Source organism: Gossypium hirsutum, chromosome D07 (genome assembly GCF_007990345.1).
Source record: "Gossypium hirsutum isolate 1008001.06 chromosome D07, Gossypium_hirsutum_v2.1, whole genome shotgun sequence".
Lineage (NCBI taxonomy): Eukaryota > Viridiplantae > Streptophyta > Magnoliopsida > Malvales > Malvaceae > Gossypium > Gossypium hirsutum.
Window position 1 is genome coordinate 46,545,999 of NC_053443.1, and position 16,045 is coordinate 46,562,043.

General features: G+C 29.7%; 1 protein-coding gene across 1 annotated transcript; it reads right to left on the reverse strand.

Moving 5' to 3' along the window:
* Nucleotides 1-2,496: 2,496 nt before the first annotated feature.
* On the reverse strand, nt 2,497-5,365 carry LOC107954822 (probable inactive receptor kinase At1g48480). The gene is made up of 2 exons (XM_016890507.2): nt 3,742-5,365; nt 2,497-3,457 (listed from the first exon to the last, which is right to left on the reverse strand). The coding sequence occupies exons 1-2, from the start codon at nt 4,982-4,984 to the stop codon at nt 2,880-2,882; spliced, it is 1,821 nt and encodes a 606-aa protein (XP_016745996.1). The 5' UTR covers nt 4,985-5,365; the 3' UTR covers nt 2,497-2,879.
* Between the last annotated feature and the right edge of the window lie 10,680 nt (nt 5,366-16,045).

Below are 16,045 nucleotides of genomic sequence, written 5' to 3' on the forward strand. Positions count from 1 at the left end.
TTGGACAAAAACAAAAAGACACAATTCAAGTAGAATTAAATTGTGAAGTTTCTGAACCAGCAGTCTAAACATTTAAAGGTATAAAGTCGGTGAGGTACAAATGAGTAGTTTTACTTAAAGTATTTAGAATGCGGGAAGCATATAGAAATTTTCAAGAAATTGTTCAAATATTTGAGTAAATATATATTAAATTGATTGAACATATGTATATTATAGAAGGATCATGATTAAAGTTTGTTATGGTTATTATTGGAAATCTTGTAGAGATCAAAAAATATTTCTCCCAAGATTTTTCCTCACTTATGACTTAAATGCTTAGCAAATCCATTCAAGTAATCATTTGAAAAGTTAACATTCAAGATTGAATACGTAGAATTTGAGATATCATGTGATGTTGTCATGAAGGCAAGTAAATACGCTCTGTACTTATTTTCCCTTAATTGAGATTTTATCCCATTAGATTTTATTGGTATGGTTTTTAATGAGGTAGCATATTATGTGTATTATAGATATGTATACTATTTTTCCTTCACTAGGATTTGTTTCCACAAGGTTTTATCTTAGTAAAGATTTAACATGGCACATTATCTACCAATGAACATCTAAGCGAGAGTGTTATAAATATATTATTATTAAGTGGATGTCTATCAACTTCAAGATAAGATTGATGTACTTTAGGACTCTAATATTCAGTAGAAGTAGAGTTTTATTTCATTTATACTTCTTATGTCTATAAATATAAATTTTGGAGAAGCATTATAATCATCCCTATTGATGAATTCTTTATTATTTATTTCATAATATATATAATTGTAATTCAAAAAATATATAAGGTATCAAATCAATCCTCGTATATTTTACTGCATATTAAATTAAAATTTTATATCCCAAAATAAAATAAAAGTATATTGACTTATTTGGCCTTCCAACTTTAAAATATATATTTTAGTCCTTCATTTAATTTTTCTTTTCTTTTATCCTTAAATTAATGTTTTTTTGTCAAAACATCTTGAAATAAATGAAAAAAATTAACATTTATTAACTTTATTTACATAACAGTCCATGTGCATTATGAGTAATTAATTAAAATTTAAAGAAATTCTATAATTTTTCCTCTCAACTACTTTAGAGTGTCACCCTTCCTGGAAAGCATGGGTATCTTCAATATTCTTTTGAAATTGAAAAATGAGATATTATATGAAACAAATATTTTTATGATACCATTACCAGCTGTATCCCAAATTATTTATTTGTCTTCTTCAACATCATTATTCTAATCTTTCATAATATTAGATTATAGTAAAAAGATTATGGCAAAAAAAAATCATGACACACATAGGTGAAAAAATTTTATGTTATATATATATATATTTATAAAAAGATATTTAAAGATGAAATAAAGTTTTAGTCAAAACTAGATTATGGGGCACTTACAAGGTTTAGTGTAACAATTAAATATGACTTTAATTGAAATGGTAAAGTTGAGTTATTAAAAATCATTATGTTCTGGGTTTGAATCATCATTTGCAGTTTTTTTTTTAGATTTTATCTAAAAAGATAAAATTGACCTCAAAATAATAGCTAAAGCTTTTGATAAATTCTACACTAAATTAAAATCCGGTTGAACAGTGATACTAACTCAGTAAAAATCTTAAAAATTAGTATTGATGGTAAAACTATTAAAAATTATGGTGTATTAAGTTCGAATCCCATCAAACATATTTAAGTGTAAAATTAACATGGTTTTACACATTTTTATAATTTTCTTTACTATTAATATTTTAACTATTAATCTTGAATTCATCAATATAATTGTACTTGTGATACATGTGAAATTTTGAATCAATCCTATATGTTTGGCATATCGACTTAAAACTCTATCTGTATTAGTATATATATTTAACCTTTATCATATCAATGTAAAATTGTTTGTATTATTATATATTTAACGGTTGAAATTTTTTTAGTTAAAACGAGTAGTTAGAAATTTTTTATTTATTACAAACTTGGCATATATGACCTATATGAATGAAAATCAACTATGACGGTTGGATTCTTAATATATCAATCATAAAAAGTTATGAAGTATGCAAAATCATGTTAGTTTTATATCAGTGTAAGTTAATCCTTTTTTAACGGAGGAAGAATAGAATTCACATGACAAAAATATTCCCACAATAATGTTTATTATTTTATAAAAAGAAAGATTTTCAATGATTGCCCAACTGCGCTGGGACACGATTAAAGGTGACACAAACTCAATAAATCCCTTGAATATGGTATAGATTATTTGTCGAATATTTGAACTCTAAAAATTGTAAAAATAAAATGGATTTAGTAAAATAAATTTTGATGGTGGACTCAAATATTCAAATATATGATTAACAAAAGTAATGAAATTTTGTATATGGTCCAGCCTAAAATCTGTAGTGAAATAAAAAACAGAAAAATGAAAGTGATATCTTAATGCGAAATGCAGGGAAGGGTGAGCGAGTATTAAGAAAACAAAAAGTAAAGGACCAGTTATTCACACTTCACACAACCAAGTACAATTAACAATATATGAATTCCCCCTACCAAATGCAAAATTACAGGGAAATAAGAGAGAAAAGAACAATGTTTCTATGAATGTGGGGGAAAATGTTGAAGCAAAAATAAAAATGGAAATGCAAAATGCAACAGTTTCTTCAATAGAATGAACTCAATAATAAACATACAATACAATGAGAACTCTATCAAACCAAAATGAAAAAAATAAAAATAAAAAAAAATGAAAGATTGCTGCTGACATTTTAGTCTTGTACTGAAGATGGTGGAGCGCCTACGAAAGCAACTGAGTAAACCAGCTGCGATGACCCATCGTCTAGGATTTCATGTGTCTATGTTCTCTGATCGCTAGAGCGGCAGAGCTCCTCGATTTGGCTCGTCACCTCATCCATTGCAGGACGTTTGTCGGGATATTGAGCAGTACAGTTAATGGCAAGCTGTAAGAGCTGGACCATGTCCTCCTCCACATTCTGGTATCTGAGAAGTTCGAGGTCGAACACCTCGGCAGTCCACTCCTCTCGAACTACGGATTGGACCCATCTTGGGAGGTCTACTCCTTCCTCATTTGTTAATGCATGTGTGGGTGCCTTCCCTGTAAGCAGTTCTAGAAGCAATACACCGAAGCTGTAGACATCGGCTTTTTGAGAAACTTTACGAGCATCTGTTACCTCTGGAGCACGGTAGCCATCTACACGGTTGGGGGTCGATGTTGGGCCAGAAAGCTGAGCAGGACCAAAATCAGACACACAAGCTTCATAGGATGTAGTGAGAAGGATGTTGGAGGATTTGATGTTTCCATGGGAGATTCCTGGTCCCTTGGAATGGAGGTATGCAATGCCTTTGGCAGCTCCAAGGGCTATGCTGGACCTTGTATCCCAATTCAATGGAGTCCTGCCAGCTCCTTTGTTACCTGTTTGAAAATGGCAATTATAAAATTTCAGAGGTAGAAATTTAAGGGTTCTTTAACAAAGTTGCTAAAATGCAACAGCAAACGAAATTGTAAATGCTAGATCAGTCAATAACATATAACCAAGAAATTGATCTACAAGATTTAGCTGATAGAAATTCAAAAAGTTGGTCCATTCCAGCAATCAAAATTGTCAAGAAAAAGGAAGAACATCGATAATAACAGTGCCGCAAAAGCAAGAGTACAATGCCCGCAAAAGAAAGCCTAGTAAAGAAAGTGATACTCACCATGCAAAAGTGCAGACAAGCTTCCTGTGGACATGTAATCATAAACAAGAAGTTTCTCATCTGCACTGAAGTAATAGGCCCTTAATGGGACCAAGTTCTGGTGATCCATGGCTCCCACTACCTCCATTTTCTCCTTGAATTCCTTTTCTGACACCACCACATCCTTCAACCTCTTCACTGCAACAACCACCCCCATATCTAAGGTGGCCTTATAAGCCGTCCCAAATGTTCCCTTCCCCAAAACCTCAGCAGATGCCCTCAATAGATCCTCCAGATCGAATACCCTCGGCGCGTTCCCGAAAAACACCAACTTCTTATTCCCACTGCTCTTAGCATCGTTTTTGACTACCCCAGACAAGGCACCACCATTTCTATTATCACTCTCCCCTGCTGCCTTGTCTGCTGGAATTTCAATCTCAGCCAGTTTTGCAGGGGCTATATCTCTTGTCTCGGTTTTTTTACCACCCTTCCTTCTACATAAACATATCAAGAGAATCAAAACCAATAAAACACCAAGCACAGACCCAATGACAATACCAGCAATTGCTCCACCAGACAACTTGCTCCCACTACTCTCAGTTCCATCACAAGAAACCAAAGGCTTCCCGCATAAAGAATTCCCTTGAAAAGCACTCTTTGGTTTCCCTGATAACCCTTTCGGGATTGATCCGTTTAACTGATTAAAAGAAACATTCAATTGCACAAGCGAAGGCAACTTGATATCTGGTATTGACCCAGATAAGTGATTGTTCTCTAAAAACAATGTGCCCAACCTAGTCGAATTATTGACACTTTCAGGGATGGTACCACTGAAATTATTGTTTGCAAGATTTAACCGGATAAGGTTTTGCAAAGTGAACAAGAATCCCGGGATCTGACCCGAAAACCCATTCCCTTGTAAGTAGAGGTTTCGAAGGGTGGTAAGCTTGGCAAAGTCGGATGGGATTGACCCAGACAGAGCATTGAAACGAAGAGAAAGAGTTTGGAGCTGAGTTAAGTTACCAATGGCAATGGGAAGCTGACCTGACAGTCCCATTCCAGGGAGCCTTAACTCGACGACTCTGTTTTGGACACAATTTACACCAGTCCAACTACATGGGCTGCTTGAAAGATTCCACAAACGGATGCGTCCACCAACAGCTGCTCGAAGAGCCAACAAGGCTGCCCTGTCGGAAGCTAGATCTGAGCTCACACTCACCACCAATGTTGCCCATAAAAACAATGAAAAAACGATTAGCTTCATTGTTTTCGTTGCATGGAAAGAAAAAAAGAAGTGAGACAGAGCAAAACAAACGCAGTGTTGGGGAGTTGTTTTCAGATGGATTTAATGGGTGGTTTGTTTGACAAACATGGAGGTGGGAAATGGTTTTGTAGTTTTACGAATGAATGTGAATAGTTGAAACTTGGAGAATTATTAAAATGTTCTAGTTTTCTGGGAAAGGGAAGTTATGGAAAAAGATCGGGATCTAATAAAAAATAAATAAAAATTAAGCAAAAAGTTGGTGATGTTGATGAGCATTATTAACAACTAAAAACCCTGTAGGAGAAAGAAGCAAAAGTAACTACCGAGTTTGCGTTGGCTTGGCCGCCTACCTGCTTCCCTGTTTTTCTTTTTTCTTTATTAATCTCATTATTTTATGTATCCATATGTAATCCTAATATCATTCCCAATTTCCCTCTTCTTTCCTTTTTTGAGTAAAACCATGTATTTTTAAATTTTCGTATGAAACTATAATTCTACGTCATCTTTATTCCTTTTTAATAACAACATGACAAATCAAATTTTCCATCCTAATTTTTAACATTTTTAGTTAAATTTGAATTTTTTTCAAGAAAAAAAAAGTTAAAAATCAAGTGTAAAAATTTCATACAATTCTTTCTCCATATAGATGTTATGCAGCAATTAGTTAATTTTTTTAATTTAAAAATTCAAAAAATTATAAAATTATTTTCAAACTATTAAAAATTACTAAAATTATTTAAAAGTATAAAAAAACTATAAAAAATATTTTTAAATTATTTTAATTTTAAAAATTAATGAATTGTTAACGGGCATACATGTAGTTTAAAATTTTAAAAAATATATTAAAAATTTAATATCTTAAATAAATAAATTTAGAGTTAAATTTTAATTGTATGACAAATAATGCAAAATATATATATGATGAAGTAAGATATGATACCAAAAAAAAAAAGTTATATCCAAATGTATCATAAAATAAAAAATATCATGAATATGATACAAATACATAAATATTATAATATATAAAAATTATTATAAACTATTAATAATAAATTCTTTTTATGGATATAATAATGAATTTTAATGCTTTTAACATTAAAAAATACGATGAAGAACAAAATATTTTGTTTTCTCAATTTCTCTCTTTACTCCTTTTTCCTCCCACTCTTATTTACCCTTTCCTATCTCATCCAAAGCTAAAAAAGAAAAAAAGAAGAATAAACAGCAAAAAGTAAAAATAAAAGAATGAATCAAACTGGACATGTATTCTCTTTTTATATTATTTTTATAGATTTATGTTATATAATTTTTTATATTGATATACTTTTATCAAATTTTATATAATAAATAAAATATAAATGGTTTTATATTTAGTGCTTTTAGTGTATACAAATAAACAAGGGTAAGATTATAAATTTTTTAATTTTTTAAAAAATTTAAAATTTAAAATTTTTTTATTTAATGAAAATTTTTTAAAAAAATTAAATTAATATTTTTTATTTTAATTTTGGAGAAGAGGTATAAAGCAATTTTTCCATTTAGCCAGCCTTCCCTGATAATGAACTATTAAAATGTTTAATAATCTGTAATTGTTTTTAAATGTCATTAATGACATCTCAACATATGATTTATTATTCAGTATAAATTTATTTATTAAGGCATAATGATTTTTTTGACCCTTCAATTTTACATTAAAAAAGAAAAAAGAAAGTCATTTTTGTCATCCATTTAATTTCTCACCTTTTTTTAGCCTTTAAACTTGTATTTTTTTTATTAAATCACCTAAAATAGATGAAAAGGTTAATGTCTGTTAATTTTGTTGATATGACATACACAGATTACCACATGGATAACACGTTAGCATTTAATTAATTTTTATATTTTTTATAATTTTTAAATGATTTTCATGATTTTAATCTTTAAATTCTAAAAAATTAATTAAATACTGATTTGTCATCCACATGTATGCTACATCAGCAAAATTAAAAAATTTAATGTTTTCATCTATTTTAGAATGATTTGACAAAAAAACGTAAATTTAAAGTCTAAAAAATGACAAATTAATTTTTTTTTTATAAAATTAGAGAGTCAAATAAACCGTGTATGAAATACAAATCCTAAAATCTAAATTTAAGTAATGCTCTTAGTACTGATTTTAAAAACTTCAAGGGCTGTAGAGTTAAGCAAGTTAGTTTATTTTTATTCTATCGAATTTTAATATTATTATGGCTAAGTTTTGGATTTAATATTTGTTTTTAATTTTTATATTTTTTTAATTTTAGTTTTTATATTTTTTAAAATTTAAAATTTCAATTTTAAACCAAACTGTAATAGTTAAATTTGTCAAATCAAATTCGATTATTAGTTATGTATTATGTATAAATTGTAAATTTAATTCATGGTCTCCATTTTGATAATTTTTAATCTCCATACATTTTAAAATTTTAAAATTCTCAATCTTGACTCAAATAATAGCCAATAAATCTATTAACTAAAATAACGATTTTTTGTGAGTATTATGTGAAAAGATCAGGTTGACATGACATTATACATGTGATAATATGAACTTATTGATTCACATTTAATTAGGATCGAAATTTTAAACTTTAAAAAAACATTAAAATAAATTCGAAATTTATGCAAAATACAAAAATTAAAAGAATTTAACTATTTGACTAATTGCCTTTAATTGAAAGAGACAAAGACAATTTGAAGAAGGTTTAAAGATGTCTAAAATGAGTTTAGTATTAAATTAATAAATAATAAAATGGATTGAATTGATTCCAGCCAGATTTCTTCTAATTCTCACATGAACCGACCGACAACATGTTTTAAATGATCAAGTTGCTAAATTAAATAGAAGACAAATTCTTAACCAGCGTACTGCACCCACATGGTCACCACATGCTTTCAATTCATTCCAATCTTCTTTTTTATTTTAATATATATATATGTCTTTAAAAATTACAAGATAAATAATATATATTCGAATAATCAGAGTTAAAATAAATCTCGAAATATCAAAATAAATTTAAATAAAATTCATATGAAAATCCAACAAATTCCAATTCTTCAAAATTTGGTTGCAAACAATAAACAAATCCTAAATTACACTAGAAATGCATTTTAATGTATTTGGAAAAAAATAAAAGCATTTTGATCTTTGTATGTATAATTGAGTAAAGCACATTATAAAACCCCATTTATTTTTATTTTTTTCAATTTGGTCCTTATTATTTTCTGAATTAAAAAATAAAAATGTCGACTGAAACATTATTTTTTCAACAAAGTTGACATGACAATTCACAAAGCAATTTACATGTACTTCATGCTAATATGGCACTATTTGTCTTATATGTACATTAATAAATAATTTAAAAAATTATTAAAATATTCAAAAAATTAAAAATTTTATAATAATTCAAAAAAGTTAGCATGAAGTACATATGGATTACCATACAAGTTACCATGTTTAAAAAATTAACATTTTAGTCAATATTTCCATTAAAAATAGTAATTCAGCTCTTTTTTTGAAAGGTCGATAGTCAAATTCAACTTTTTCTTTTAAGGTTAACGGTTTAATCTGATTCTTTTTAAAAGGTTGAGGGCCAAATTTAACTAAAAAAAAAGAATAAAGGCCTAATTGATAAAAGGTGAAAGCTTTAATGGTTGAATTTAGCATTATGCCTTTAATTTATTATAATTTAATTTCATACTTTATAAAAAGGGTAAAGTAAACCATTAGTAACTAAATTATGGGTAATTTTTCATTTTGGTTAATTAACTAAAAAAAGTTACCATTTGGTCACTGAACTATCCAAAAGTTTTCATTTAAGTCACTAGGCTGTTAAAATCAATGATATATGGCTTTCTCTATTCACATTACTTGCACAAATCGAAAGCCCTCTTTTCCCTTCTTTTTTATAATTCAATTTTTTTTCATGAAACAGCTTTGGACATCATGAATTTGTGAACCAAAATTCAAACAACTTTTTTCTAATCTCTGACACTGACCGTCAGATCGACTTAGATCTAAGGTATATTCTTCTACTCGTTGATGGGTACCGATCCACTGTATCGATCGTCAAATTGTCGCTTAGAGCTCGCTGATAGAATTTAAATAAAAAAAACTTAGCAGCCCAGTGACTTAAATAATTTTTTTTTGAATAGTTTAGTGACTTAAATAATTTTTTTTGAATAGCTCAGTGATTTAAATGAAAACTTTCGAATAGTTTAGTGATCAAATTGTAACTTTTTGTAGTTAAGTGACCAAAACGAAAACTTACTCATGGTTTAGTGACTAACGGTGTAGTTAGCCCTTATAAAAAATATAAATTTAATTGTTGATAAAGAGATAAATCTCAAAACTATACATGAACTATGGTTTAATGTGCAATTTTATACATGCTTTGATTTTGTGTAATTTTATACATGAAATTTTTATTTGATCAAATTATTAACACAATTATTGATACAACATCATTGTATATTTATATATTGCATACATAAATAATTATATTTATCTAATAAAAAATAAATTTATGTATTTATTTAAATGTGTATGATTAAATCAAAATTAAATTTCTAAATATATATTTGAATCACAATTAGAGTTTCGCGTATATAATTATACCAAATTAAAGTTTATATATACAATTGGACATTGAATCACTAATTTCTTGCATATAAATTACTAAACTATTATTTTTTAGGTTAATGATTTATTAGGAAGATTTAATAATATTATCTAATTAGAGGTTATATTTTAATAAATTAAAGTAAATAAAAATTAACTTCTCGAGTCCAGAAGTTTTGCAAAAAAAACAAATATGATTTTTTTTTATTAGTTAAAAGTTTTTATCTCAAGGCACCCAATGATTGGACACATTTTGTTTAAGCTGGGATTGGAAGCTTCTCAATACAATTTTTTTAAAAGAAAATTACGTCCTATTATTGGATTTTTTTATTTAATATATACAAAAATTATTTATTTGCTCCATTACATAAATATATGATTAAAATGCATGAACTTTTAGTACACACAATTTGTTTTTTATGGGCTTTCTTTGGGCCCTTTATTTTTTACGTGGCTCAATGGGCTGCTACATCCAATCCAGATTTTTGTACGTCAACCAACGAAGCAAGTTTGACTCTTTATGAATGAAGACAGTCCACAATATTATTAATCTGAATTTGATAGGTTAATTAAGGGTATTATTTTAATATAAAATAGCTCACGAAAAATGTTTTATTTCTTTTATTTTTGGAAAAAAGTTTGACCATGAAAATTGATAATTGGAAATATTTTTTTTCCTACAAATTGACTTTCCTTATTTAAAACGCAAATAATTTTTCAGAAAAAAGAATTGTTTATAAGTAATTTGATTTTTATATAAAACTAGCTTTTATCCTAGTCTGATGTACGGGCTAATGCAATGTAAAAGAGGTATGTTATTTTATATTAATTATGTTAAGTTGTAATTATAGAATAAAGGTAAGTGATAGTTGTGGAGGCAAGATATGCTGGTTAAGCTAAGTGGCACTTGGAAGTGCCCACTGTGAGTTGATAATTTAATGAAGAAAATCCTTAGACTTGTTAATGTGTTGTTATATTAAAGATACTATGGTCTATCTATGGAAACCAATCCTTGGTTATAGAAGATTATATTGGATCTGAGTGAATCAATTCAACCATTGGAATGTGAAGATTTGATCGAGATCCTGTTGTTAATTTTGGAAAGCATGTCTTTGACTGATTGTGTTTTGAAAATTTATGTTGTAATTGCTATTTTTCAAAGAGTTACTTCTATTAACTTAGATTCTATGTTAGCAACACAAAAATAGATATATACTTTGAGGAGAAAATCAGATAAGTCTCTATGTTGACTCTTGTTTATATGATACTAATACTTGTAGATCTGTAAGAGAGTGGTTGAAAGATTATGTTGTGATCTTTGAGGTTACAATATGTTATGTATGCGACCTTGTGTGTGATTATTGAAGTATGTTTATGTCCGTGATAATGTTTGATAAGAATGATATGCATACTTGGTATAGACCTATTGAGTTCAACTAGTTTGATGTGAAGTATGGTTGCATCTGGATGCAAGGATTGTGTATATGTGTCTTAGTAATATGCAATACAATATGTTCCGATAAGAGTGGATCTGAGCATGATGAGTCTGTGTCTATCTCCGCGGAGTCGTTAAAGGGGTCCATCGAAACTATAAACATTAGCATGCTACTAACTATAAACATTGGTATAGACCTCTTTAGACGATATTAAACATACCGTATTGCATGCTACTAAGACGCATATACACAATCCATACATCCAGATGCAACCATACTTCACATCGACCTACTTGAACTCAACAGGTCTATACCAAGTATGCATATCATTCTTATTAAACATTAGCACGGTTATAAACATACTTTAATGATCACACATAAGGTCACATACATAACATATTGTAACCTCAAGGATCACAACATCATCTTTCAGCCACTCTTGCAAATCTACAAGTACTAGCATCAAATAAACAAGAGTCAACATAGAGACTTACCTGATTCTCTTCTACTGCAGTGTAGTATTTTTGTCTAAGTACACTTGTAATTTGTTGAATAGATTAGTTAATAAAACTATTCATGAATTACATTAATACTTTTTATATTGTCCTTAGATGGCTTTTTCATACAAAACAAAATGGAAGCAAATGTTGCTCACTGGTTGTTTAATGTTTAACTAATATTAAACGGTATTACATGGTCGGGTCGTAATACAGAAAGACAACATGTATTAGTAGACGAACCTAAACATGTCTTTAATCTAATCGAAAATGAGCAAATTGGTTGAAAGTTTAATATTCAGTCTATCAAGTCCAATTAGGGAGATGCCTTGTCTTGGGCATCAGAGCGGACGACTTCTAGAAGATAGAGACATTGATGTGACTAATTGGACTGATAGTACATCGGACTAGATCCAAGCAGAATAGATCTTGAATCCGTTTATAGATTTATTCATTTGTGACATTCATAGCATGGCATACCTAAATCCAAAATGGATGACGGACTATGTATGCGCGACTCGTACACTTTGATGTAAGTAAAAGCCTGAGTTTGAATAGATAAGAAACCGAAAGTTGGTACGCGTTGGGTGTACGACTTCTGTAGTACGTAACGTCATTCACAATAGTGGAATTCATAGCCTGAGACATGGGTGATACGAACTCACTTACGAGATGTAATTGAGTCGTTTGAATGCCCGATCGAAAATTAAGTAGTTCTCGTTTTAGTTTAGCAAAAGTATAATTTTAAGAAGATAGTCCAAAATAGGCAGCGGATAAATTAAAGATAGTTGATGGGAAAGATGGATTAAGAACTCAAAACAAGAAAGAACCCTTAATAGAAATTAAGGACCCGAATCTTATAAGTTTCAAGGTGAAAGGATGGATAGTTCGATAGGATCGTGACCCACTATCTAGCAAGATAGGAACCAACGATATAAGTTTAAATGCCACGCTCGGTTGAGTGATAAGTTCAGAAAAGAAACAAGGATGACGCCACTAGTTTAACTAGATAAGTCAAGTTGAATTTTAAAGAAAAACGAGAGTGAAAACTCACAAGTTTATAAATGTCCAAATTTCAAAAGTTGTTTCTAATGTTTACAAGATAAACTATTTATAGGCTGAAATATTACCAGATGAATAGACAAAAATCATTAAAAGCAAATAATTAAGCTAAATTAATGTTCAGCTAAAAATAATGAACTTGGTGAAGGGCCAATGCTTGTTCGTCTTGATTTATGTTGATAGAAGATCTAAATGTAGCTTGATTCGGTGTATGGATTTGAGAAGTGTAGGTGCATCGAATGGAAGGTCAGCTGATGAATGAACTTATGGGCAACTGATCGGTCTTGAAGTGTGAACATGCGGTTTTGTAGATGTGAACAACAACAAACGAATGACCACTTAAAAAGATAGCTGTTCAACTCATATTCTTTAGCAAAAATTCATGCATCATTTGGCGAGAGAAATGCACCAAACAGCCCAAGGTACATGCACAATCAGGTGCATGCATACTTCATTAATAAGCTACAATGTATCGGCTAGATACATGTATATTCGGCTGAATAATAGCTCCCTTTGTTCATGTATACTCCAGGTACGTTGCTCCTCATTAGATGGCTTCAATGAATCGGCTAAGTACATGAATGTTCAGCTAAGAATCAGCTCCCAACATTCATGCATTTTCAAGTACATGCGCCATATTGAATGAGCTTCATGGAATCGGTTCTGTGCATGTATTTGTTCCAGCCAATTGTTTTAATTCCTGTTAAGACAATTTAAAACAACTTAAAAACAAATCACACAAATAAATATTTAATAGGCTAAGACATATTTAATAAATGTAATTCAAGCTGTTGTAAACTCAACCATAATTAAATAAGCTAAAATAAAGATGTCCTAAGTCTAGCTAGCTAAGTGAGCTAGCTGATTTGAATTCAGCTTCCAGCAAGTTGAAAATGCTTCTTGTTGGTTCGTCCAGCTCCTTTGGAGCTTTCTCCCAAGCTTGTTCAACTAGAGTCGATAAAGACTCTTTAAATTGCTTAGCTCGAGCTCGAGTAATTGGTCCGATATGGAGCTCGAGGGCATCACATTTGATGTTAGCTAGGCCCGTTGGCTGGTTCGTATCAATGGGTAAATGATATCCTTTACATTGACTTTACATGGTTGATGAAAAGTAAATGTGGCCAAGAGTTGTTCATCCTTGCGATGAATGACTTGAATACTATTTAATAGTAATTGACTTTTCATGAAGGAAGATGTAATGGTTACCATGAGATAAAATATGATCATATTAGGAGAATGAATATTATCCCAAAGAGATCAATGATAGGGTAACACACCTATGACAAGGTCATTGGATGAGCACTGAGTAGTTGCTTTCGTAATGGCATGTCGTTAGGGAGAGCTCAGTTACGATACTATAGTGGAATGACTTCGTGACTAAATGAGTTTATAATTAATAGGCGAAAAGCCGAAACTTAATTATTAATCATTTGAGCCCTAATTACATATGTCTAATCGGTTCTTCCGCTAACTCATTGAAACCAGAAATAAATTGTGTGTTTGAATCGAAATGAACATAATGAATAGAAATAGAGAAATGAGAAACATTCAGGAATGATTATGGTTTTCTCTGAAACAAAGAAATGAAATCATTTGGAAATGAATGTAGGTTTCTCAAAATGGAAATGAAAATGAGAAATAATATATTTGCAAATGTACATGATTACTTAAAAATGATAGGAAGAATGTGTTTTTGTTTTTGAGTTATTTTAAAGCCTGAAAATAAAAACAAACCATTCAGTCATAGTGAACATGATGAGTGGTGAAATTTTAAATATTTTTTCAAAAATTTTACTAGGGGTAAAATCATTATAATTTTATCGGGGGTAAATTTGGAATGAGAAAATTTTTTAATATAAAATATTGAATTTTATTTTGGGAAATAGAATAACAGAATCGGGTTGGATCAAATTACAAAGTATTGGGTTAAAAAGTTCGGGAAGTACTCGTAATTAGACCTGATGTGAGAGAGGCCCAAAATCTCCTCATAGAATATGAAGGGGCGATAACCGTAGTAGGAATACTAGGGGATGTCGTCCACCCTACTCCTACTCTAAGTAGGAAGTTGCTTTTCTAGTTGAAATAAACTTCTACGATTCAACAAGGGTTATACTTTCTCTTCCTATAAATAGATGGCACCGGTAGAGCTATGAACACAATTTTGAGAGATTGTTACTCTGCCCAAAAATATAGAGACTTTATTCTCAACTATTAAATATACTTTTCCAGAATAAAAATTCTACCGGTTTCTATTAAAGAAGAGAATTTACATTTTCATCCCAAAAGGAAAAGAAAACTTTTTCTAGTTCTATATTTTGATTCAATTGGTTTGAACCCACACTCGAAGCAGTTTGTGGTACGAGAATAGCGGAGAAGATCATTTGGTTGAAAGTCGAAAAACATCAAGGATCCGTTTATCCGAAAACATAGGTAATATTTTGGTCTAAGGCTTATTGTTATAAATATCACAAACCGGGTCGGTTTTCAAAATTTTAATTTTCTGTTGTGCAAGAAAACTGTTTTCAAATTGGATTTTTTCCAACATATAACTTTTTGTATGTCATAGAGGCTTGTCACTTTGTGTATGTGTAAATGGATGTGGTGGTGAACTAATATAACCTTTTGTATGCAATTGTAGGTTGTCACTTTTGTATGTTTAAACGAGTGTGGTGGTGGAGTAATATAACTTTTTGTATGTAATTGCAGGATGATATAATGACATGGAAGTATGTCATACTAATATTATCACTTTTGTATATGTGTAAATGAGTTTTCTATTGTAATTGGACTCTTGAAAGCTGGCCATGGTTTGTTTGTTATGTTACTTAGATGCTGAGATGATGGTTGGATTATGTTGGTGCTACTTCTTTAACAATTTTTTTACAGTAGCACTCTTTAACAATACTATTAAACAAAATAAACAAAAAAAAAGAGAGAAATTTTGATACAGAAGCTTTGTAGATCTAGGTTATTGTTGTACTAAGCTTTATTTGATAAATTATTTTGATATAACAAATAAAATGTTTTTGAATAAAGATGGTTTTTAAACAAAGAATTAATGAAGTTCAAAGTAAAAACCTATTTTAAAGTCTCCAAATAATTTAGAGAATACTTTGAACACTTAGAAATATTTTGGGACAAGTTCAAAAATTCTTCAACAATTTTGAGTCAAGTGAAATTTTTTTAAATCGAGTAAAACCGTTTTAAATTGAGTGAAATTTTTTTGACTCAAGTGAAAAACAATTTAAATCGAGTGAAACGATTTTAAATCAAGTGAAATTTTTTTAAATCGAGTGAAACAATTTTAAATCAGGTGAAATTTTTTTTACCCGAGTGAAAAAAATTTTAAATCGAGTGAATTTTTTTTGACTCAAGTGAAAAACTACTCCCTAACAAAAAGAATCGATACTTATAAAAGCATCGATACCAA